Source organism: Emys orbicularis, chromosome 18 (genome assembly GCF_028017835.1).
Source record: "Emys orbicularis isolate rEmyOrb1 chromosome 18, rEmyOrb1.hap1, whole genome shotgun sequence".
Classification (NCBI taxonomy): Eukaryota; Metazoa; Chordata; order Testudines; family Emydidae; genus Emys; species Emys orbicularis.
Window position 1 is genome coordinate 12,064,856 of NC_088700.1, and position 20,194 is coordinate 12,085,049.

General features: G+C 53.3%; 1 protein-coding gene across 2 annotated transcripts in view; it reads right to left on the reverse strand.

Moving 5' to 3' along the window:
• Positions 1-296: 296 nt before the first annotated feature.
• Positions 297-20,194, reverse strand: part of NCS1 (neuronal calcium sensor 1) — an 88,704-nt gene continuing 68,806 nt past the window's right edge. For both annotated transcript variants that reach the window (XM_065418777.1, XM_065418776.1), the window contains exons 3-7: positions 5,431-5,569; positions 3,280-3,358; positions 2,227-2,315; positions 1,457-1,534; positions 297-395 (exon numbers count right to left, since the gene is read on the reverse strand). In XM_065418777.1, coding sequence (XP_065274849.1) covers positions 297-395; positions 1,457-1,534; positions 2,227-2,315; positions 3,280-3,358; positions 5,431-5,569 — 484 coding nt within the window. The remainder of the gene's footprint in view (positions 396-1,456; positions 1,535-2,226; positions 2,316-3,279; positions 3,359-5,430; positions 5,570-20,194) is intronic.

The following is a 20,194-nucleotide window of genomic DNA, read 5'->3' on the forward strand; positions in this document are numbered from 1 at the left end:
CAAGACTATTTTTAATACGGGCAATATAACGTATTTTTTCCTAGCATCATTCTAGGAAATGGCTGAGCTGTTTCAACTGAAACTTCCCCCCTCCCCCAAAAGTTCAGCATGAGGCAAACACGCAGCACAGAAAATTTTAGCTCAAACAGTTAAAGTTTGGCAAAGTTATAAGCAACTGAAAATAGGCAGTGTCCGGCAACCGTAAGTCTAGGCAGCACCACCAGTTCTGCTTACAATAAACAGAGATCCCCAGCACTGCCACCTTGCTCGGCTTACCTCAGCTTGGGATCCCGGGACTATACGAGTCCGTCATAGAGGGACAGGGCCTGTACGATGGACGGGTCGGCTTTGGAGCCTTCCTGGAACTCCTGCAGCGTTAGCTTCCCGTCGGCATTCTGAAAGGCAATGGCCGTGAGAGCTGGCGATGGCCAATAGGTTGCAAGTAATTGTTTTATTGAAATGCCCTGGACCCAGAGGAACAATCTGTGCTTGGTGTTAAAGAGAGACAGCTTTGAGCCAAACACCCCTCACCCCAAACTCCAAGGAAATTCAGATAGATTTGGACCCGGCCCCCGCTTGACTCTGCCCCATCCCTGATATCTCCCCCAATTCTCTACTGCCTCACGTGCACGTTGAGGAGTGGATTCGAAGGGCCCCTCATTCCTCTGGCACTGCCCCACTGGCCCTTGCAGCCCTCACTGGGCAGGTGGGCAAGAGTAGGCCTGGAAAGTTGGCCACCCTGGTTGGGGAGGGGTTACGGCTAAGGGGATAGTTACGCTGGTCCACTCGGCAGCCTCCTCTGGCCCTCCAGTAGAAACAAAGGCTGCCCTTCCCCCAGAGCAGGCGGTGACGGAAACGCACCTGGGCAAATCCCACTTCACCCCTGGAGGTGACACCGCTCTAGCCCAGCAGGGCGGAGTCCAGCCCAAAGTGCCAGCCGGCCAGAGGCGGATTCAGCCAAGCGCCCAAGCCCAGGCTTTGCTCTAAGTCTCCACTGGGGTTTAAGCCCTCTGCTGAATCAGCCGTGCATTGAAATGAGATCACCCGTCACCTCCACACCTGGTCAGGCCAGCCTGGGGTCAAGAATCCACGTTCACGCGCAGGGGGGAAGCGGGAAGCAGGAAGAAACTGTATGGCAAACATCCCCTCCACTGGGCTAAGTCTAGATCAGGGACTGATGGTTCACTGACAAATGTGGCGCCGTGTCAAACCCGATGACGAGAGGCCCTGAGTAGCTGGGGCTCCCACCAGCCCTGCAGAAGCTTTGAGCAGGCTGCATAGGCGAGATTTTGTGTCCACAGTGAGAGGAGACGACTACAGGCCGGTGGGTTTCATGGTACACAGCACCTGTCGGGGGAGCGGGACCCACTCTGGGAGATGGAGGAGCGGGGCTTGTGACAGCCGCCGCCCCCTAGAGGTGAGGAGAAAACACACAAGAGTTGCCATCGAGTCTCACCTTGTCCATCATAGCGAAAATCCGATCCACTCTCTTCTCAGGTGTGTTTTCCTCTTCTGGAAGCTCTACCGTATTTCCCTGTAGGGACAGGAGAGAGCGTAACTTACGCACATTTACTGCTTGTGGCCGGGCTGCATCCTCGGTGCTAGGGGGTCTCTGCGTCTCACTCTCTTTGTGCATTAGGTGAAGAATGCCCCGGTCTAGAGCTGAGCCCCCTCGGGCCAGTTCTGGGTGGCTCCATCCGCTCTGCAGAAAGCCTGCTCTCTCCGCCGCAGCCGACCTCACGTGCATCCCAGTCACAGGAGACTCCTAGCGAAGGGCCAGATCCGATCCCTGCCCCCACTTGGAGCAGCACTGGGACCTGGGGCTGCAGCAGTCTCGGAAGGCGGGGAGGGAACACAAGCCTCCCACAGTCAGCTGTGCAGCCAAGTGATGCTGATGGGGGTCACATGCTCAGGACAGGAGCCTCAGGTCAGAAGCCACCTCTGCTGCACCCTGCTCTCTAGGGGGAGGAGTTATCCAGGAGGCTGTCCTGCTCTTCCCCACCTCAACCCCCTCCACCATATCCACAAAAGCAGGGGGGGTGACCTGCCGCGGGGGCTACCCACGTCCTGCCTCACTCTGCCCGTTGAAGCCATGCTAATTTGACTCCCGGACAGGCCTGCTGCACTCCTGGGGACTGCATCAGAATCTGCCGCTCGGATCTGAATGCGAGTGGGACTGCGGAGCACTCTCCCCCAGCATCCTCTCCCCCTCCCCCGGCCACTCACCACCATCTGATAAATAGCGTCTACGATGTCCAGCATCTCGTTCCTCGTGATGTAACCATCGTTGTCCAAGTCGTACAGTTTAAACGCCCCTGAAACCAAGAGTGACACTGAATTACTGAGGACGCGCCGGGCGCCAGCGGGCAGGCAGCACCCAGTGTGAACGCAGGTTGGGCTGGCAGCAGAGTCTGACGGCTCTTAGTGGCCTGTCTGTGCCAGGAACAAGCCATCTCCTGGGGACCACTTCCCAGGGCACAGACGTCACTGGCACTCCCTGGCCAGTCTCAGCTCAGAGGCCAAGAACTGAATGGGTCCTGGAGACTGATTGGCCCCCACGCCCCAGGCCAGGACCTTCAAGTTGCGGGCAGGGGCAGAATAGTGGGGCAGCGAGGGGGAGCCCTGCCTCGCTGCTGCCTGCACTGGACCTGTGCTGTGGATAAAGAGAGGCCCCCGTTCTGCAGGGCTGTCAGTCCACCAGGTTTCCTAAGCACCTTAATGCACACACAGTAAGTTAGCGCCCAGCTCTCTCCTCTGGGAACCTCCCTTCCTGCACCCCGGCGAGTGTCTCCCTGTTTTAATTAGGGCTGTACGAGGCGAACGCCTGCAATGAGATCCCAAGACAGAGCCCTGGCGCAACAGAGTCTACACTGCAACTGGACGTGAGCGTCCCCCCAGCTCTGTGTTAGTAGAGCTCGCCCTAGCGCACGGAAACGAGCCGTGTGGGCATTGCTGTGACGTTCCGCCTCGGACTCCGCAGAATGGTGCCGGGGCTTGAGAGCCCCAACTCCAGCCCGAGCCACAGCGTTCAAGCAACGCCCACTCAGCTATTCTTAGATTGCGAGTGGGAGCTCCCCTAGCCCCAGTCTGTGGGCCGGCTAGAGCCTCGCTCCCGGCTGCAGGTTAGACATACCCAGTGAGACCCCTCTCCAGAGCTCTTCCCTGCTTGGGCAGATGCTCACTGCATGGCTGCCTCTTGCTATTCTGGGCTCAAGGGCGGAAGTGGGGGGACAGACAGAGAGACGCAGTTCCTGGTTTCAAACTGAGCTGAGGACTTACACCGCAGTTTCTCATCCAGGGTCCCTCGGGAAGTGACCGACAGCGCCTGGATGAATTCCGAAAACTCGATCCTCCCATCCTGAGAAGGGAAAGAGAGATCTGGAGTGATATACACGTCAAAAGCACATGGGCCGAGGTTTGTATGGCTACACGTGTGTGCCTGCGCCTATGAATCGTGCATGCAAACACATGTGGAATCCCAAACAGGCCTGTTCCATTCAGACACCGCGCTGCTGATTCACGGTGGTGACGCAAGCGGGGTTAATTGCATTCCTGCTCGTGGGGCTCCATCACTCGATCTTGCTCAGGTGACCCCTGTCCACAGCTATGATCCAGTAGAGTAACAGGTCAAGTTACTCTTGGTGCTTGGGGAATAATCAGCTGGTAAGAGAGAGGGCAGGATGCTGGGCACCAAACTCCACTGTCAGGCACCTGATTCTGTGGACGGGGAGCAGCTCCCTGGTACCCCGACTGGTGGAGCAACTCCATTTCTCTGAGCGGAGTTTCACTGATCCCTTCTCTGCTGTGAGTTCCAATCCCAGGGCCAAATCCGGAGGAGACATGGTGCAAGTTACGCTGCCATCAGTGGGCATGTAACAGAGACTCAACGGCTATTGCCTTGTACCATTCTGATCTTAGAGCGTTTTACAGCTGCTTTGCGCGTCTGTAAACGAAGACAGTGGGGAACAGGCCCAGGCAGTCTACATTCGGTGTAACTTCGGGAATGTCTACACTGTGCACTAAGGCCAGGCTCTGACTCAGGTTTGAGCCCAAGCCCCACTTCTGTCCACACACAAATCAGTTTGACTCGGGTCAGCAAGTGCCCAGGACCCTGCGGGGGGGAAGGAGTGTCAGAGCCTGTGTCCTGCCGTGACTCACGTCCAAGCCCTGTCCTTTCGCAGTGTGGATGCAGCCCAAGCGGCAGACCCATGAGAAGGTTGGCGTAGTCCCACGGCTGTGAGACCTGGGTCTGACCATCGTAAACCCAGGCTAACAATGCAGTGGGACACTCCAGTGCGGGCAGGGAAACACCAAGTCCACAAGCCCAGGTCCTGCCGACCCGGGCTCCGGGTGCACTGGAGACATACCCTTCGTGACCAGAGGAGAGGGATGTCAGGGGGTGGGGTAAACATGTACAAAGTTAGAGTCCTCTTCCCCCCCACCCCAACTTTAACAAGTCCTGGCAGCCTGCAGAACAAACTGCAGCTGAGGGATGGGGGAGTCAGGTGCTTTGGGCCTATGACAGGGTCTCTCTCCCACCCATGAAATTCTCTGCAGAAGAAAAACAAATGGGAGAATTACTGAATGGGAGCAAGAACTCTTCTGCGTGCAAAATGGAGGGAGGGCTCCTGGCAAAGGCTGCTGCTGACTGGCCTCAGCAAAGCAGGGCTCCAGGGTTGTCTCCTCAGCAACTCTGTGCAAACAGAGCTGCTGGTGCCCAAGTGACTGCGGAGTCTGACAGGATCCAGGCACGGACAGGCGCTCGCCCTCTGAATAGGGAAGAGAGTCGTAGCCACCAGGACAGAGGCGAGAGATGAAGGAGAAGGGAATTACAAACATTTATTTCCGCTGCAGCTTGTCTGTAAAAAGCCTGATCTGGCTGGCAACGTAAAACCTGCAGCTCTGGGTAATTCCTGCCGCGGATACTTCTGGCTGATTTAGCGGGTAAGGGACGGTCCGCCCGATGGGCCTCTGTTAGCAACACCAAATGTCTCCTTTTTCCTCTTTCGCATTTCGCGGACTATCCGCTGCCCCCTTGAGAATCACAAAGTAGAGCGAGCGCAGGGACTTGCTGCTAAAGCTTCTCCGCTTGAAATTTCCTACCAGAGCTGCCCAGAGGATTCAGGGGGCCTGGGGCAAAGCAATTTTGGGGGCCCCTTCCATAAAAAAAAGTTGCAATACTATAGAATACTATATTCTCGTGGGGGCCCCTGTGGGGACAAATTGCCCCACTTGCCCCCCCCCTCTGGGCAGCCCTGTTTCCTACCCCGGGAAGCGAACGTTCAGATTTTCGCACTCAAGGACTGAACAGTGAGCGGGTGTCACTGTATAAGACATTTCGTGGTATCCGAAACCACACAGCTCCCGGTGGGTGAGAGGGGTGTGCACTGAGGGCCAGGGGAGCTCAGCTGCTGCCAGTCACCGACTTACTTTGTTTTCATCAAAGACGTTAAAAACGAAGGTTGCAAATTTTGTTGGGTCGCCAAAGGGAAAGAACTGCTTATAGATCTTCTGAAAGCCAGCTGCGTCCAGCTGTCCGCTGGGGCAGTCCTTGATGAAGCCCTTGTACCTAAGAAAGAAAGGAAGAAGAGTTAGTAACTGGTAGACTGGGCACATCATCACACCCACCCTCCCCTCCACTGCCCCAGCTGAGGCCATTGCTGCTGTACTACTGTTTCTCTTTACAACCCCGTTCCTTTACCCCAGGGCTGCGCTTTCTCTGCCATTACAAACAGCCCATCCAGAGAGGGAGAAATTCCTGAGGGCCAGTATCCTCCCCGCACCTTTCCAATGGTTTGCGTTTCCTGAGCAGCTCCGTAGCCTGCGCGGTTCAGTGACAGGACAACTAGTGTTTTGTGGGAGGCGCCCATCTGGTATCAGCAGCTGGTGCAGAGACCCGGTGCTGCGTTCGTATCTCAGCCATGCGCCCCTTGGAGGCTGGCGCCAGGCTGAATCTTGACTCTCCACAGCGCTGACCAACTCAGCAAGCAGCCAGAAGAACCAAAGAGAAGCAGGGAGTGGCTGACGAGGTTTCCAATACTCCCCTGCGAGGATTTCCAGCCGGTGGGCTCGCCCTGGCAGAAACCTCACTTGCCATTCTCCTCTGCGCATGCCGTCACCAGGGAAGCACTTGGCACCCGGCACAATACAATGGGTACAAAGAGGAGCTGTTCCCAATTGGCCAATCCCCTTCCTCGATGCTACAATCCTACCACACTGGCAATGTATTTCACATCTTACTAGTCTCCTGCTCCATCTCTGCATGCTACAGAATGCTCACAAGCCCACCTCCACTCCAGACACGTGTGTCTAAAGGAGGGAGTCTAGTCCAGTGGCCAGGGTGTGGGAGTCAGGAGACCTGGAGTCTATTCCTGGCTCTGCTAGCAACTCACATGCCTGCTCTGGGCCTCAGTTTCCCCATTGGTAATCTATGGATCAGTGAGCTCTACAGCTAGAAAGTGCCTTACAAAAGCTAGGTGTTAATTCTTATTACATGCAGCTCTAGCCCACCGATCAAACCTTCTGCTTGACAAAGGAGTATTTTTATTAGTGTTTCGTGCTGGGGGGCAGCCCACCGATCTAGTGATCTGAACGTACGGCTGGGAACCGGCAATGCCTGAGCGCTAATCCTTGCTTTGATACTGACTGGTTCCAGCCACGTTTTCCTGGCTCACAGCAGGGTTTGCAAAGCTAAGTTAATGTCTGTAAAGTGCTTTGCAAGATGAAAAGTGCTGAATGCATTAGTCCAGAGACCTCACCGAGCAGAATACGCACATTACAGGACCACTTTAAGTAATTAAAGCTACATGTACACAGCCCTGTCATTGGAGTACATTATGCAATTACCTATCTGCTCAGATTAGGCCCTGAAATGCTAACGCCCGGTATCCGCTGCTGCTCTATAATCTCACTTAATGGCAGTTACCACGCAAGTCTCAAGGCAACAATCTAAGAGCTGGTCTACACAAGAAAGTGAAGTTGCCCCAGCTGTGCTGTTCAGGGTTATGAAAAATTCACACTCCTAAGCCTCAGTGTAGACACGCCGAGGTTAACAGAACAATTCTTCTCGCACTGAAATAAGCCCCTACACCGCAGTGCTACATCAGTGCAGCTACAGTCATGCCACTGAAGCGCTTCTAATGCAGTCACAGCCTAACAGAACAGCACCAAAGTTACCTTAAATCTCTGTACCCGCACCAGAATATAAACAGGCCAAAGACTTCCTCCGGTCTCTACACAGAACTCCCACTGACATTAACAGGAGCTCTGCAAGTGGAATGAAAAGGCCAGGTATCTTCAGAACGGCGGCTCCAGGCCATTTTGGTTGAGGATTCCTTAAGTGTATACATAAAATAATCATAGTGATTAACGTTTGAATAATAGTGCTTTCCATCCATGCCTCTCAAGGCACGCTACAAAGGAGATCAGGCTCATTATCCCCTTTTAAAGATGGGAAACTGAGGCACGTTTTCAAGATGGGGAAACCAAGGCACATTTTCAAGATGGGGAAACCGAGGCACATTTTCAAGATGGGGAAACCGAGGCACGGAGCATCACAGTAAGTCCTTGGCAGAGTCTAAGACCAGACCCCGGGTCTGCTAACTCACAACACTACACCCCAGCTACTGGACCACTCCACTCTCCCAACAAGGATGAAAGACTTCATCCTCCTAAGAAGACATCATATTGACTAATTCTTCCATGTTATAACAGGAGGTGAAACGTTCTGATTCCCTGTAATGCCAATGGGTGCTTGTGGGCTGAGGCTGATGACTGAAAGGGCTCCCCAAAACGTGCCCTCCCCTTTGGTCCTTGCAACAACTTCAGCAGAGCGACGCAGCTCAGTTCTCTTTTTACTGGTCTCCAGCAAGCGCAGGGCCTCGAGTCAGGAGATCTGGTGTCTATTCTGGGCTCTGCCACTGCCTTGCTGTGACACCTCGGGCAAGTCCCGGCAATGCTCTGTGCCTCAGTTTCCCCATCTGTAAAAGGGGGAGAATATCTACTATGCAGGAATGGTGTGAGGCTTTAAGGAATGTCTGGCAAGTGAGTTACACCCTACAGCTGGGAGGTGCTATGGCACAGCTGAGTAGCAGTACTGTTAATGCAGCTGGTTTGACAGAATATCTTCCCTCCTCTCCTACAGATCCAACCACAACTGGACAAATCTATGTGACAATTATCAGTCCAGTGACTGATGGTATATGCAGTCCCTTTCATTTGCTTTCTGCAAAGAGTCATGCAAGGAAAAATTGGTTTGCAAGAATGCCCACAGAAAGGGAAAACATCCTGGATAGCTGTGCAAAGGTGCGAACGCTGGTGCAGCAGAGGGGCTGGCACGGCCTTGGGTGCCAACCAATGTGGGGGCAGAACTGACGTCTGGCCAGCTGAACTGGGGACAGCAAATACCTGAATGGTTCAGGGGCAATCTGCAGGCTGGAATCCGTTCATGGGAAAAGCTGAGATCAAAGTGTGCTTGTGGGTCATTTGTGATGGGGAAACGGGTCCCATCAATCGTCTCCTGGGAATACTTTGCTCAGCTCCATTCCCAGTGAACCAGGGTGGTTGTGTCTCCCCACGGAGCGCCCCCTCTTTCTCTCCCCCCAGGCATTACTGAGCAGAAAGCAGAGTGCAGAAGGCCCTCCTGCATTTTTATGTACTCAGCTGAGCTCCTATGGGAAAAAATCTGAGCTTCTCTACCACTGAAACATGTTTTCCCAGCTCCGCCCCTCAGGAGTAACAAGGCAGAATGAAGAACACTGCCACCTTACCAAGGTGATCTGGGATGCCCAGTGGGCTGGCTCCAGAATGTGCAAGGCATTACTCTCAATGGCGGTGTTAATGGAACTGAAACTACTGCCTGTGGCTGGTGGCACTTGCCGATGGGTACCGGCAGGAGACTCCTCGAGCTGTATGCACACAAGTGCTCTGGGCTGGATTGTGCTGTTAGCAGACAGACCGTAGGAAGGGGCGGTGCCTAGGCAAGGCACCCCAGAGGAACACCAGGAGGCGCTGTGCCTCAGAGAGGCCATAGTCTTCCCAGGGCTCCCTGCTCCAAGAATAATTTGCACCATCTTTTTATGGAGCGGGGCGTGTTCCACTACTGCGTGGTGCAGAGGGAGAGGGGGAGCCATACGTCTTCCTGCTGCCTGCTCCCTCTCCACCCTGGGTTGTTCCTGGGTGAGGAGAGCCTCGCCCCCATGCTCCTGGGGTGGGGCTGGGCTTTGACATGGGCTGTGCAAGGGGGGGAGAGGGCAATAATTACTGCCTTGCTCATCCGCCTTGCACTAGGACACGATCCAGACCCTGTGCTTAGACTGTGAGCTCCTGTATGTACAGCACCTAGCACAACGGGGCCCTGATCTCAGCTGGGGCCTCTCGGCGCGACCAAAATACAAACTAACAACAACAACAAGGTTAAGGATCCGTTACGGGTGCACGGTTACAATCTCTGCCCATCAGGAATTGTCCGTAGCTAAGGTTATAAGAGAGACATTAAAAGGCCCGCCCTGGATACCCTCGTGTGCAATAGATAACAGTAACCATCGGACTAGCAGATCAGGAGTAGGAAACACCCCAGACACGACACGGCTCCGTGAATTTGTGCATTTCCCAACCCTCTGTCTATAGCTGGGCAGCCTTGATGTGGCTTTAACGGTGGTCCTAGAATGCTCACTGGCCATTCTGCCAGGACTACGCAGGTTGAGAACAGCAGCCCCTGTCCTGGGTCAAGCCAAGGAGGGGAGATGTGCCCTGAAAGGCAGGGAATGGCTTGCATTAGGCTCTCTTCCACTGGTGCAGCTCCAGCAGCGGGCGCGCTAGTGTAGACAGAGCTCAGGTCATTTTACCACCTAGGACAATGGTAACACCTAGCATCCACGCAGGTGTCATCTAGGCACCCAGATTTCTAGTGCCACTCCATCAAAGTCAATGGGGTTAACTCTGTGTGTACGTCAGTGTGACTGAGAGCAGAAACTGGCCCTGGGTCCATGTATTACACAGGCTTGGAGACTGGGTGTGACCACGAGGCAAAGTGTCCAGAGCCCAACTCTGAGCTGTGTTCCCCTGTGTACGTATAGCCCCCTTCATGTGGATGGGTTCCCCGGGACCCCCAGGCATTTGTACATCACATGAGGCTGCCCCTGGGAAGCAGAACTTTCTCAGAATCATTTGAGTTCTCTCCTGGACTCTACAGACTCACGAAATGATGCCGGACAAACCTCTCTAAAATGCGGCTCACAATACAGGCCTAACTCTACGGAGGGGGGTGGGTAGCTGGGAATCTGTCTGCACCATTTGTGAATTCAGGTGGATACTATGAAATTGTATCATGAAATTACCGCGCCATGGAAAGCCTACAGGTATGTGGCCGCACCATGGCTGGCAGGACCCGCAGCAGATGCACTCCAGACTGAGGCCGATGAGAAGGCACTTCGCTGTAAACGAGGGTACTTTGGTCACAATATTATGCCAGAGAGCAGCTGCATCCTTGGAACACCAGTTTTATCTAACCCCTCGGGAGGGAGGGGGGAAAGTAGGAGCAGTGGAAATTTACCAGGCGCAGAACAAAAGAGGCCAGGTGACCAGACAGGGGTTTAAACAGAGAGTCACCCAGCAATGGGGACTGGGGACAGACTGCAGAGAGAGGAAGGTCCCAGAAGCAGTGGGCAGAAGACTCCATGCGGGAGAAGCACCCCAACATGCAGAGGCCTGGATGAAGCAGGGGGACCCTGCCAGCTGTCCGCAGCCCAGAGGGTGGCCGAGGGCAGGGTGCACTAAGTGGGGGGCGTTGTGGTTACAAAGTTTGTAGTTTTCTAAATGATCTGAGCTCTCTTGTGCGTTGTGCATTACGTAGAAGAACAATAATGTGTTGTGCTCTGGGCTCTGAGTGTGTCGCATGCTCCACGGCTGTGCGCCCCCGAGACGGTTACACGGCGAACCCTTCTGGGACATGGTGTGTACTTCTGGGGGAACCAGAGGGTCAGCTCTGCACCCCGAGGGGATTGGCAACGGGTTCTAGTTCTCAGGATGGGGCTGCACCCCAAGAGTCTGCCTAGGGATTCCAAGAGAGGGGCAGTGCCTGGACTTATTTCAAGCCCCAGAAGCTTAAGCCACTGGGGGAATCCAGGGACCCAGAGACGTAGATGTCTCTCACAGCAGTCTGGGGGTGGCCAGCAAAGGGCCGCCTGACCAAATCTGTGACAGGGGGTTTGTGAGACTTTGGGTGAAATCCACCCTGGCTTCACTGAACTCAATGAGCAGTGCCAGGAGAACGTTTTGGGACTTGCTAGCTAGTAGCCTCACCGTGTCTTAGACCATGTGTAGATAAAGTACCATGAGAACAGAGTGAGCAAAGATGCTGGGGAGAAATGGATAAAACGGATCTCGGAATTAACACCCCCCCGATCACTAGAACTGGATACAGCCACGCAGCACCCTCCTGAAGCCTTCAATAGCTCAGAGCTACTGCCCTGGTCCACTGCTCCAACGGGTTAACATTGTAAGCTGCCTGTCACCATGTGGCCTGGAATGATTGCCCCACAAGGCTCCCCTGTCCAGATGGAGACAAACCAAGGCAGCTATAAATCTTCCACCTTAACCCGCAAAAGGGGCAGCGTGGACAAAGGACAGAAATGTTTATTCGTTCTTGCTGTTTTGCCGGCGGTTCTTTCTGATTTAGGTAGTGCGGCAGCCGGCATTAGAATAATATTTACAGGAAAGGAAGCGCTGATAAACACTGCAGCCATCACTGAAGCATGCTGGGTTTCCTTTCCATTGCCTGCGTGGCTCTGTAAACTCCTGTCCATTTCAGAGATTGCCCTAAATAACCTCCTTCCCATTCCTGCGAGCTCCCCTGGACAAGTGGTGGAAGGGTGGGGAAAAGGAATCTTACAAGACATCATCAGGGTCTAACATTTTCACTGGTTGCAGCAGGGTGACAGAAATGGGGTTCCTGGCCCTGATGATCATGAGTTAAAGGTACTGTGTTTTCCTCTTCTATGTGTCATCCAGGGATCAGCACACAGACCGCTCGCAGGATCGGGTCTAACTCTAAGGGATGGGCAAACCTGTTCTGAATATCATTTGGTTTGAAAGTTCCACTTGAACATTACTGGGGTTTGCATTCTGCTTAAGACAGAATGGGGCAGAGCATGGAGTGAGTTCAATCTAATTACAAAATGAAAAAGGAAAGCATATTGTAAGGGGACTGGGTAATGTGCATGTGCATACTGTCCTCTACTGGATGGAATCAGAACTGCTCAGTTGTGTGTCATAGGAGGCCTTATACTGCTAGCACCTTTTTTAGTTCAAGTGACAGAAGGCTGTGGTTTTGGAGCAGAAGAATCTGAGCTCTGTCCCTTCTGTTGCGGTGAGATTATAAGCATCCATCGTGGACAGCATAATATCCTAGATGAGTATGGATTTGTTACAATATGCACCATTTATAGAGCACCACCTGGAGCCTGTCTAGCCCTCTGGAGGTTCGTCTGACTTTAATACACAGGTACATACTTCCCTACAGCTAGAAGGACACTGTGGCTTGCTGTAAAAATAGCACTGCTTTAACGAGAGGTTGTAACACCTCAGACTGCATGAGGCTTCAGAAGGGCCAGATAACACAATGACAGGTAGGTACAAATACCTGCCCACTGCTCCTCAGAGCAACGCAAAGAAAACCCACCCCCAGAGCACCAAGAGAACCTCCTTCAGGCACAAACAAAACAAAAACCCAGCCCACCTGCTGACTGTTGAGCCTTCAGGCCAAATGGCAGGCGCCAGGCAGTACAAATGCAGAATCACACAAGTCAGGGATGGAAATGAGCTGTGGCAGGAGAATAACCAGCTGTCTCCTGGCCAGTGTGGGATTATCTCCTGCAGAACGTTTCGAGTGGATCTTGTCCAGTCTAGTTTGAAATGTCAAGCATTGCAGCTTCCACTGCTTCCCTGGGGAAATTATCGTGCAACCGAGTGTAGGGCGGAGAGCATACGAGGAGGAAGATGGGAGGTTCCGAAAGGCTCATGTGATATATAAAAGTCTCATTTTTTATGCTCTTTCGTGCAGATCCTCTAGGTGCAGCTTTACCCACAGCACATGGGCCTCAGGGCCATGGCCAGCAGTTAGGAAAGAAAGACAAACCCAGTGTCTGCACCCGGGAAGATCAAAGAGAGGGGAGTTCTGCTGCTGGGGTCTGTAGGCTACCACCATCCTCGCTTTGGCCTGCAGGACACACTCAGCAAACAATAGCTGTGCTAAGAGACTGCAGGTCAGGGTAACATGTCCCAGTGCAACTGGATGCTGCTCAAAACGTCATCATGTCACCACGGACATGGGCAGGAAAAAACAAGACATTGCTGAAAAATCTGGGATCAGGGGGAAATCCTAAAAGAGATTTCAAGGTGGGAATCTTTGGGAGGAAGGCTGATCTTGTGTTTAGTGCGCTGAACTGGGTCCCATGGGATGGGGGTTCGATTCCAAGCACTGCCACTTCCAATGTGATCTTGGGCAAGTTGCTTAATCACTCGATGACTCAGTTCCCCCATCACAAAAAAGGGATAACAGCACTTCCTTTCTCTCATTCTTTGTCTGTCTAGGCTGTTTACATTGTAAGCTCTTTGGGGCAGGGATATCGCTCACTATGCGCATGAACAGCCTAGCACAATGGGGCTCTGAGCTCAGTTGGTGATACTGTAATACAAATAATAATGTATAAAACAATAATGATCAAAACCCTTGATGCTGATGCTGGAAACTTCCTCCACTGCAATGACAAGACCATACAGCCTGAAAATGCCACCAATGGGGAAACTGAGGCACACAAGGGTGACGTGACCCTCTCAAGGTCACAGCAAATCAGAGTAAAGGCAGGGATTACAATTTGGGAGCTCCCTTCCCTGTCTCAGCCACTGCTCACTTGAATCCAGGCAGGAGCGGCGCCAGGGTTTTTGGCGCCCTAACTGGGGGTCCTTCCGCACTCCCGGTCGTTGTCGGCAATTCTGCGGCGGGGGGGGTCCTTCCACGCTCCCGGTCTTCAGGGCACTTCGGCGGCGGGTCCCGGAGCGAGTGAAGGACCCGCCGCAGAATTGCCGCCGAAGACCCGGAGCGTGGAAGGACCCCCCACCGCCGAATTGCCGCCGAGGGCGGCAAAATGCCGCTCCCCCAAATCCTGGTGCCCTAGGCGACCGCCTAGGTCGCCTAAATGGAAGCGCTGGCCCTGAATCCAGGTATTGATTACACGCAGTCAAGCTGTTCATTGGTCATTTCAAGCATTACGGTGATTTCACTGTGTGCATTACCATAAATACAGAAACATCAAAACAATGGGGCGATTTTTTGTGAATAATGGAAGATCCCTTTCTGTCCAAACTCCCATGTATCTTCTACACTGTGCTCATCTCTGCTAAGCAAAGTTCTGTCCATTTTCTGAAACCACCGACCCCCAGGCACCAGCACCAGAGCTTTGCCCTCTTTGGTGTAAGAAGGATTGCCACGGGACGGAAGGGCCAGAACGGGAGGAGACTGGGTTAACTCCGAAGGTGCAGTCCTTCCTGCACTCAGCCAGACCATCTGAGCATGGCCCTGTTAAATCATCACAACCTCATCTGCTGAAGCAGACAGTAACTGAGCCCTCCACAACAGCCTCACACCACAGCTGATTAGATGTGTTTGCAGATTGCTCCATGCCCTGGCCTGGTGCATGCACAAACTGCAGAGACCAGGGGCTCTCAGCCTGGGGATTTGCATAGGCTCTTCTCATACCATCCACCCCCATGCAGACAGTCTGCAGGCCTTTTGCACATCCAAACCCTTAAGATTTCTTCCTTCCAAGCCCTTTTTCCTCCCGTGCAATAGCCATGCTAGCCTCTAGACCTCCTGAGTGGTTAGCAAGATCCCTCTGCCACATTTGTCTGCACATCATAACCCTGCAATCTTCCCCCACGCTGCTGAGTGGCCTCCACTCCCACAGCACTTCGTTCACTCAGCACCTCAGGGCCTTCGCAGCAGGAGCATTTGAACTAGACCTGATCTATGATACTTATCTAGCTCCAATCACCACAGTATCTGAGCACCTCCCCATCTTTAACGTATTTATCCTCACGACACGCCCGGGCAGTAGGGCAGTGCTATTATCCCCATGCTACAGATGGGAAACTGAGGCACCGGGAGGCTGAGCGACTCACCCAAGGTCACACAGGCAGTCTGTGATGGAGCAGGGACTTGAACCCCAGTCTATGCTAGAGCCCTAACCACTGACCCAGCCTTCCTCATCCATGCTAGGAAGAACAAGGATTTAACTCATATTCTTCCTATGATGATATTAATGGAAAATATCCAGTTATTTCTCTTCTATTTGGTCATTTTAAGGCTACACGTGAGGCTCCTTAGTTATTTGGGGAGGGGGGGAATAAAATGAGAACAATTATATGAATTAATATTAATGTATTATTAGCATCTCTAGTCTGCAGTCAGAGTATTTCATCACTAAGTTCTGGATTTTGGGATGCGACCAGCACAGTCATCATCATCATTACCAACACCGCATGCAACATACACTCCGGTGCCACTTCCTGTTAACAGACCACACTGGATGTAATCCATGTGTAACTGGATTATAATTTAACTGGGGATGCCCTACACTGGGGCTGCCTTAGAGGCCTTCCCCGCTGTCCATGCTAGAAAGAAGTGCCTGAAAGCAATCCCTGAACACACACACACACAATTCTGTAAGTGAAATGAGTTCTGTCAGGGCTCAGCTCCCAAATATATACATCACTACCTGGAATCTGGCAAATTGCCCCACTGGGGAAGGGCTTGCCTTGCATTCATATGGAAACATAACCCAACCCTCTCCCCTGGGAGGAAAGGACTCAGCCCTAGTCTACACTTAAAATGTAGGTTGACGTAGCTATGTTACTCGGGGAGGGGTGAAAAATTCACACCCCTGAGTGCAGTACTTAAACTGACCTAATCCCGGTGTAGATGTGGCTAGGTCAACGGAAGACCTGTCTCCCTGACCTAGCTACCACCGCTTGGGAAGGTGGGTTACCTACACCTACCCTTTTGTGGTTACAGGTAGCTGCAGCCTCTGTAGTGTAGATGTGCCCTCAGCGCAATGGGCTGCGAGAAGGAAGGATGTTCTAAGTGGTCAGGGCACAGGACTAATGGCCAGGCACGCCTGTGTTCCAGTTCTGGTTTGTGGTGTGTTCTTGGGGAAGGTCACAATTTATCTTTGCCTCAGTTTACCCACCTCCAAAAGTTCCTCTTGGGTGCACCAGAGGATATTGTGAGGGTCTAGTTAATGTTTGTTGAGTACATCAAAGATAAGGGTCAAATACTAATTTTTTACAATAGCAAGGTAACTGGGGATGAATGTGAGGGCACAAAGGATGTATCTACTCTGCACACTAAGCCCGGGCTCTGACTCAGGTTGGAGTCCACACACCCCCTCTTCCATCCACACACAAATCTGTCTGACTCAGGTCAGCAAGCACTCAGTACCCAGGTCCTAGGACCCTGTATGGGGGATGAGTCAGAGCCCAAGTCCCGCTGTGACTCAGGTCCAAGCCCTGTCATTTCGCAGTGGGGACGCAGTTCAAGCTGCAAACCCGAGTCAGAAGCTCTGGGTACTGTGGTATGGATGTGACAGCACAGCTGTGAGATCCAGGTCCAGCACTTGTAAACCGTGGTTTAAAATGCAGTGTGGACGCTCAAGCACGGGCTTGGAAACACTGAGTCAGAAGCCCGGGTCCCACAGACCTGGGTTTATAATGCAGTGTAGAGACACCCAAAGGGGCTCCCCACCAGGGATATGACGCAAAGCACTAGGCATCACCTTTGTTTTTTTGCAGTCTGCACACAAGCCGTTCCTCGTAATTTCATTGTGGTTTGTGTACTAAAGCCAACGCTCAAAGCCAGGCAGTTCTAGACAGGACTCTCTGATTCCCTGGAGGAATGTAACCGTTCAGCGTTTTCAACATTTCCAAGAGCAACATGAGACAACATGCTTAGCAAGGTCGGAGTGTCTGGCAATCCAGAGCATCGCCCGGCTGGCAAAGGCAGGTAACACAGTAGAATCCACAGGGACGGTCCCAGAGTCCCGGGTGCGGGGAGTCTTCTATCAAAATGGTTTGCAATTTACAAGGAAATAGAGGCAAGAGACATCACTAACCACCTAGCATCAGCTGGAATGGATGGGACCCTTCTGTTAGCCTAGAGCTAACTGGGGCTTTTGCCACTTGGATTGCCCTTTGCTAAGGCACACTAGTACCAACCAATCATCCCTCCATTATCATTTCTATCACAGTAGCACCTAGAGATCCCACTGAGGCAGGAACCGCACCTACACAGAGTAAGAGACAGTCCCTGCCCCAAAGCACTGGCCATCAAAATAGCTGGACACAGGCTAGGAGGGGAAACGGTGGCACAGAAATGTGAAGTGACCTGCCCTGTTGCCTGGTGTCTCCCAGCAGGTCAGGAGCTGGCAGGAGTTTCTGCAGCTCCATGTCCTTGCTCTAAGGAGAACAGTGAAGGCGCACGAAAGACCCAGGGAACTGCTCCTCTATGCGCTGGCTGGACCAAGGCCTAGATTGGCCAACAAGGAGCAAGCTGCTGCAGCCGAAGAAGAGACGCAGAGAGGCTGATCCATAAAAAGATGCCATTGCTACGGTGTCGTGTTTCTCTGTGGACCCCAGCAGTCGATGCTGTGATCGCTTGGAGCCTGTGCCTTCATGCATATGCTCTGAGATTTGCTCAACACAGAGCTAGTTCCCTAGATAGGGGGGCAGGCAACTTTGTTTACTGCCTGCCCTCAGGTGGGAGAAGCAGTGTGGCCCTGTGGGCAGGGCCTGGGACTCAGGAGACCTGGGTTCCAGACCTGCTGGATGACCTTGGACAAGTCACTTCCTCTTCCTCTCCCTGTGCCTCAGTTTCCCCCTCTGTGATTGGAAGCTCATTGAGGCAGAAAGTGTTTCCCACTCTGTGTCTGCACAGCACCAAGCACAACAGGGCCCCAATCTCAGATGGGACCTCTACATGCTACCGTCATACAAATTAATCATAATAAGGAGGTGCGGGACCAGGGACAAACATTTTTAGGCTTAGCCCGTAGCAAAGGAAAGGGTTAATCCATCATAGATGCATTCATTTCTCTTATCACCAAGGGGAGAGCATCCAAAGCTCCTAACACAGCCCTGCTGCTCAGAAGAGCCAACAGCCTGAGATATGGCAACACAAAAAAGAAGCAGAGCCCAAAAGAACCCAGCTGATTACATCGGCGAGCTGCAGGGTTTGAACCGCTTAATAATATCAAAGTGTCTGCTGGTTGTGGAGTTACAGGGAATGGGTTTGAATAGACTTCCTTTGCAGGCGAAACACAGTGACCTCATCTCCAAATGCTGCTTGCCTTTGCCACTTTAATCAATTCCCTGAAATCATCTCTGCAGCGCAGCCTCGAATTCCTCTCCGACAAAGGCAAGTGGCTAAGGTTTCAGCGGCTGCAGAGAGCAGCCTCTATTGTCCCTTTGCAGTTGGAAGGAACTTTGCAGGACCTGCAGAAGAATGGAGCACCCAGGACCACAAGGGGAGAGGGGGGTCAGGTCTGTGTGGGAGACATGGGTATCTTTGGCCTGGAACGTTAAAACCCTCCATCCTGTCTCCCCCAGCCATGAGAAACCCAGGGTGAGAAGGAAACGCACATGAAAGGGCCTGTGGAAGGTGTCGGAAGCAAGGTGAAAAATCAGACTAGCTGATTCATTGATACTTAACAATCCCACGGAAAACGTAGAAGTGGGGGGGGAGGAGAGACCCAAAATTCCTTCAGGACAAGGGTGTGGATGCAGGAACACAGACGCTGACTCTGTCATCGATCCCCCCTGCGCTGTGAAGTCAGCCTGCCCGAGCAGTCGAAGATGGGAGGAGACAGCACCCTTCTCCCCTCCTACACGCACACCATGGGCCGTGAGGGGGTACGGTCAGCTCTGGGAGATGTCTGCTGGGATATAACTCTGCAGAGACGCACCACGCCAGCCTAACTGCCCCTCGGCCCAGAGAGGGAGATCAGCCTCCCTGCAGCTGCTGCATTCCTTGCCCCCCCCCCCTGGGTAGGTGAGTGGGAGGAGCCATTTCTCAATCCTGCCCACCAGTAATGCACCAGGGGACACTGCTGCACCACAGATGGGAGGCAATGTTGGCTAGTGGATAGAGTACTGGTCTGGGGAGCAGGCGATCTGGCGTCTATTCCCAGCTGTTCCACTGGCCTGCTGGGTGACCTTGGGCAAGTCACTTCCCCTCTCTGTGCCTCAGTTTCTCCCCTATTCAATGGGGATAATGATCCTGCCCTCCTTTGTAAGGCACTCTGAGCTCTACTGATGACACGTGGTGTTTCAGAGCTAGGAATCACTATTATTAGGGTGCATCCGCCCTGCCAGACCGAGGAGGTGTGGGCGGGCGTTGGGAGGGGTGAGGTAGAGGCTGACGGGGGCGCTCATTAAATTGGACAGATTGTGTGAAGTCCTAATGAGATGTGAAAGCCTCATGTTTCAAGGGCTTCGAAGTTGGTTGCAAACATTTTGCCCAGCCCAGGGGGCAGGTTCAGGAACAGGAAGGTGGACTCTCTTCTCCTTAGTGACTTGTGAATCAGCCCAGATCTGTTAATAAGTCATTATTACGAATTACTATTAAAATACTTGGCGCGCAACACAGTCTAAGAACAGAGACCTAGTTCCACAGAACACTTTAACCATGTGCTCAACTTCCACCACCTGCTTACATGCCCTCGACTTCAGCGACATTGGCCGGAAGTTCAGCACGTGTTTAAGTGCTTTGCTGAGTCAGGTCCTGACCGTTAACCCATCATTTGTCGTAGCTCCCTAGCAAGGAAGATGAGAATCAATTATCCTCTTCCACCAGGGCCGGCTCTGGCTTTTTTGCCGCCCCAGGCAAAAAAGCCTCCCGCTGCCCCCCGCCGGGGAGCGCCGCGGGGAGGGCGGCGAGCCCCGCCGGGGCCCCGCTCTCCCCAACCGGCTGGAGCGCCGGGAGGAGGGCGGCGAGCCCGGCCGCGGGCCCGCTCTCCCTGGCCGGCCGGAGCGCCAGGAGGAGGGCGGCGAGCCCGGCCGGGGCCCCGCTCTCCCCGACCGGCCGGAGCACCGGGAGGAGGTCGGAGAGTCCGGCCGCGGCCCCGCTCTCCCCGACCGGCCGGAG